At 43.0% G+C, this 5,633-nt stretch overlaps 1 protein-coding gene across 1 annotated transcript; it reads left to right on the top strand.

Moving 5' to 3' along the window:
* The first annotated feature begins 451 nt into the window (after window positions 1-451).
* LOC141634306 (uncharacterized) lies at window positions 452-4,223 on the top strand. The gene is made up of 7 exons (XM_074446531.1): window positions 452-752; window positions 883-1,238; window positions 1,344-1,619; window positions 1,968-2,094; window positions 2,554-2,998; window positions 3,494-3,943; window positions 4,043-4,223. Exons 1-7 carry the CDS (start codon window positions 452-454, stop codon window positions 4,221-4,223), a joined length of 2,136 nt encoding a protein of 711 aa, XP_074302632.1.
* Window positions 4,224-5,633: the final 1,410 nt, after the last annotated feature.

Here is a 5,633-nt window from a genome sequence, read left to right as displayed (position 1 = left end):
TGGTCGCACTTATGACGGACAGAACATACTCCGAGAAAGTTCAAACGCCGAGGTAGGGACCTTCGCTCAAAGCAAAATGACGAAGAATTCTTTGAAGGGTGGTCGATCGAGTGAACTTACCTCTCGATCGACCAATGCTGAGGAAGAAACCCCTCGATCGAGAGACGGTACTTCTCGATCGAGTAATCTGCACGATGAAACCTCTCGATCGAGAGAGGTTAGCAAGAAAAGCTCTCGATCGAGCACTTCTGAGCCTCGATCGAGAGAAGCTGAGCCTACAGACACGCATTCCAATGCTGACCGTAGTGGGGTACCCTCATGTGCTGCGAGGGTGTCAAGAACCGATAAAGGTAAAGAGAAAGAAGAGGACCCACTTCCTATGGTTAAGGTCCCTTACCCGAGTCGATTACGCGACACAAAGACGGAGAGACAATTCAGCAAATTCGCAGATATGGTAAGAAACATTCAGGTAACCATTCCTTTTGCTGAGTTAATTACCCAAATACCTCCTTACGCAAAATTTATGAAAGATATTATTACGCGTAAGAGGGAATTTGGAGAAACAGCTATTGTCGCCTTCATGGAAGAGTCTAGTAGTCTAATTTCGGGAAAGTTTCCCCCTAAACTGAAGGACCCGGGTAGTTTCTCTATTTCTTGTGTTATAGGAGATGTGGTGATAAATAGGGCGTTGTGTGACCTTGGAGCCAGTGTCAGTGTCATGCCCTATTCTATCTTTTCTAAGCTTAAATTGGGTCACCTAAAAATGACCAATATCACCCTACAGATGGCCGACATATCTCATTAGATGACCCTTAGGTATCTTAGAGGATGTGCCTGTCAAGGTAGGCAAATTCTTTATCCCAGTGGACTTTATTGTTTTAGATATTGCTGAGGATACCCGTACCCAGATTATTTTGGGTAGACCGTTTTTGTGTACAGCTGGAGCTATTATTGATGTCAAACTCGGGCGGTTGACCCTAGAGGTAGGGGATGATGTGATTACGTTTAGTCTGCCCGAGACCTTGTCTAGACCGATGATAGAGGATACTTGTTACTCTGTTGACATTATTGATGAGTGTGCTTACGAATTTTGGTCGGATTCCTTAGTTAAGGATCCGCAGGAGTCTTTGATGTTTCTAGAAGAGTGTGCAGATTTTTCAGATGACGAGGACGATGTCGAGCAGTTGCTTGGGATTACTACAGATGAGATAGAGCTGTCTGAAGTTCAGCTGGAACAGGTAGAGAACTTGGCACACACTTTGTGCTCAGTCGAGGTAAAGGTCCCCGAGCGTAACGCTCTTCCCTCTCACCTTTAGTATGCCTTTCTTGATGATACTGAGCAGTTTCTAGTGATTGTGAGTGCTAAGCTCAACGACGGACAGTTAACTGCTTTATTGACTATTCTTAAGAGAAATAGGAAGGCGATGGGATATTCGTTGGATGACCTTAAGGGCATCAGCCCTGATGTCTGCATGCATAGGATTGAGCTAGAGGATGATCACAAACCTTGCAGGCAGGGTCAGCGAAAGCGGAATCCGAAGATGGAGGAGGTTGTGACGGCTGAGGTTATGAAACTACTCGACGCAAGTATTGTTTATTCAGTTGGGAATTCTAAATGGGTAAGTCCCGTTCAGGTGGTACCTAAGAAAGGTGGTACTACAGTTGTCCGAAATGAAAATAATGAGCTTATACCTACTAGACTAGTGACCGGGTGGCGGATGTGTATAGATTATCGGCAATTAAATGCCGCCACCAAGAAAGATCATTTCCCCCTTCCTTTCATTGATCAGATGATAGAGAGATTGGCCTCCCATGAGTTTTTCTGTTATCTGGATGGGTACTCAGGGTTCTTTCAGATCCCTATTCATCCATATGATCAGGAAAAGACTACTTTTACTTGTCCGAAGGGTGTCTTTGCTTATCGCAGAATGCCTTTTGGTTTGTGTAATGCCCCTGCCACCTTTCAGAGGTGTATGATGGGGATCTTTTCTGAGTGTATCGAGTCTATCATGGAAGTCTTTATGGACGACTTCAGTGTCTATGAGAATGACTTCGATAATTGTTTAGCTAACCTTGATAAAGTCTTGCAGCGATGTATTGAGGTTAATCTAGTGTCAAACTGGGAGAAGTGCCATTTTATGGTAAATGAAGGCGTTGTCCTTGGGCACTTAGTCTCCAACAGGGGGATTGAGGTAGACAGAGCAAAGGTGCAAGTAATCGAGCAATTACCCCCTCCAGTTAATGTCAAGGGGGTGAGAAGTTTCCTTGGTCATGCTGGCTTTTATCGTCGGTTTATCAAGGACTTCTCAAAGATTGCTCGACCGCTTACACACTTGCTTCTAAAGGATGCTCCTTATGATTTTAATGATGAATGTCTTTCTGCTTTTAACACTTTGAAGCAGGCTTTGGTCTCTGCACCCATTATCCAGCCTCCGGATTGGAAGCTGCCTTTCGAGATTATGTGCGATGCCAGTGATTATGCACTAGGAGCGGTGCTAGGCCAATGGAAAGACAAAGCGCTGAGTGCGATTTATTATGCGAGCCGAACTCTAGATGAGGCTCAAGTGAAATATGCTACCACGGAGAAGGAGCTTTTAGCTGTTGTTTATGCGTTAGATAAGTTTAGATCGTATTTGTTGGGTTCGAAAGTTGTTATTTTTACAGATCATGCAAATGAAACACCTTCGAACAAGAAGGAAGCTAAGCCCCATTCTTTGAGATGGATACTCCTTTTACAGGAGTTTGACTTGGAGATTAAGGATAAGAAGGGAGCAGAAAACGTCGTAGCCGACCATCTGTCGTGTCTGACACAACAGAAAGGGGAGGATTCTCTTCCTATTAATGATTCTTTCGCTGACGACTCTTTATTTTTTGTTGATGTTTTTTCTGTGACCTCTGTGAATTATAAGGATGGTGCTGAACCTTGGTTTGCAGACTATGCTAATTTTGCTGTCAGTCAGGCACTGCCACCAGATTTATCTCATCAGCAGCGCAAGAGGTTCTTACACGATGCACGACAATATTTCTGGGATGACCCTTATTTATTTAAGGAGTGTGCAGACGGACTCTACAGATGGTGTATTCCGCAGTGGGAGACCAAAGCTATCCTAGAAGGCTGCCATTCGACTCCTTGTGGAGGACACCACGGTCCATCACGTACCGTGGCTAAGGTATTGCAGTCAGGTTTTTATTGGCCAACTCTTTTCGCTGACACTAAAACTTTTGTTGCTAGTTGTGATGCTTGTCAGAGAACGGGAAACATTTCCAAGAGACATGAGATGCCTCAGAACGGCATCCTAGAGGTTGAGATTTTCGATGTATGGGGCATTGATTATCAAGGGCCATTTCCGTCTAGCCAAGGTAACAGGTATATTCTGGTAGCTGTAGACTATGTGTCCAAGTGGGTGGAGGCAATTGCCACTCCCAATTGTGATGCCCGGACCGTGATTAAGCTGTTTTGTAAGATTATTTTTCCCCGTTTTGGTGTCCCTAGGGTCGTCATTAGCGATAGGGGTATGCATTTTAGAGAACAACAGTTGACTGCTTTGTTGTCTAAATATGGTGTCAAACACCGTAGGGGTTTGGGTTATCACCCTCAGACTAGCGGACAGGTCGAAGTCTCTAATAGGGAACTAAAAGAGATATTGAGTAAAGTAGTGTCTAAATCACGGAAGGACTGGAGTGCTAAACTAGAGGACACGTTGTGGGCTTATAGGACGGCTTTCAAGACACCAATCGGTGCTTCACCGTATCGTTTAGTGTATGGAAAGTCTTGTCATCTTCCTGTTGAGCTAGAACATAAAGCTTGGTGGGCTATCCGCCAGCTTAATTATGATGCTGACTTGTGTGGTGAGAAGCGTTTATTGCAGCTAGATGCGCTGGAGGAGTTTCGGCTGAACGCTTATGATAGCTCCCGAATCTATAAGGAGAAGACTAAGCGTTGGCACGATAAGAGGATTGTACCCCGTGAGTTCCATGTTGGGCAAAAGGTGTTACTGTTTAATGCCCGGTTGAGACTATTTCCTGGTAAGCTGAAGTCCAGGTGGAGTGGTCCGTACACGGTGACCGGCGTCACTAAATTTGGATCAGTTGAGTTAGAGGACTCCGAGGGGATTCGCTTCAAAGTTAATGGTCATCTTGTGAAGCATTATTATGGGGCTGATGCTGTGATTGGACGCGTCGAAGTTCTCTTTTTCGACGCGATGACAGAGAGTGATGTTTGACGCTTATAGGTCGTGCGGAACCTTATAAACCTGCGCTTATCGGGAGGCAACCCGATTGTAAATTATTGTTTTTGGTTTTTCGAACTTTTAACTTTCTTTATTTCTGTTTGGCGTGCGTTTGAACAATTTTAATAAGTATTCTTGCGTTTTTGGTACAACACAGGTACCGTATTGTTGCTTACTGATGCAACGGCCCTCGATCGAGTAGCCTTCCTGCTCGATCGAGTGGTCTTTCACCTTCAAAGCTCTCGATCGAGATCCTACTTGCTCGATCGAATTTCTGCTCCGTTAAAAGCCTCGATCGAGTCTTACCTGTCTCGATCGAGTACCGTGTTCATCTCGATCGACCTACTCCTTTGTCGATCGAGAGCCCTACTAACCTCTCTATCTGGTTCGGTTTGGGGAGGTCCGTGGTCTGCACGCTTTTGTAAGTTTTCGACTCTCCCTCTCTTTCGTTTGCATCTCTTTCCCTTTACTTTGTACAATGGGGACATTGTACAGTTTGGTTTGGGGAGGGTTTGCATCCATTTTGTGTCTGCATGTTGTTTTTGTCGCATTTTTGTTACCACGTTTACTTACGTTTGCATTGTATTTTATTTCATAAAAAAATCAAAAATCTCTTAAAAATTGAAAAATTTCAAAATTTAAGAAAAACATCATGTTTATTTTGCATATCAGATTGAGTCGGATTGGAGTATTTCATTGCTGATAATTGTTTCTTTTGCTTGAGCCTTGCATTGTTTCACATCTTTTAGCAACAGCCTTTGCAATTTCTCGAATTTCGTTTCAAAATTCGTTGAACAAGTAGACTTGACTTGAAATTTTGGCAAACTACAATATCTTTCTGAGGTTTAGAGCTTTATAACTGGTGTCATCCATGACAAGTTCATGTAGGAGGTGAGTAGTTACTCCTTATAAGGCATGTAACATCAAATTGCATAAACATGAGTTTAGTGTACTTAGTACCTGTATGCATTCGGGTCTGTGGTTGGTGACACATGTTTGGAGAGGCAACCCCTTTATTTCATTTTACCCATAAGCTCCACATAGCCAAATTGCCCATTTTGTCCCTATTTAGCTACAATCCATATCTTTCCTACCCTAGCTGAGCTAGTAATGGTAGCAATGTTGGGAATGTGTTGATTTGCAGCTGGTTATTATATCTTTTCATGAGATGGACGGGTGAAGAAAATGAAGGAGAAATATTGAAAAAGAAGTGAAGAAAAATGAAGAAAAAAATGAAAAGAGAAAAAAAAAGAAAAGGAATATCCGAAAAGAAAAATGAAAAAGAAAAAAAAAGAGAAAAAAATCATATGCGGAAAATGAAAGACTGTACGTTGTGATTTATACTCCCATTTTTAATCTATACCTTATGGGGAGTTGATAATTTTATGGTGATTAGTGAGTTGT

Source organism: Silene latifolia, chromosome Y (assembly GCF_048544455.1).
Source record: "Silene latifolia isolate original U9 population chromosome Y, ASM4854445v1, whole genome shotgun sequence".
NCBI lineage: Eukaryota > Viridiplantae > Streptophyta > Magnoliopsida > Caryophyllales > Caryophyllaceae > Silene > Silene latifolia.
The sequence above is the reverse complement of the archived record's forward strand: the minus strand, read 5'-3'. Positions and strand labels throughout refer to the sequence as shown.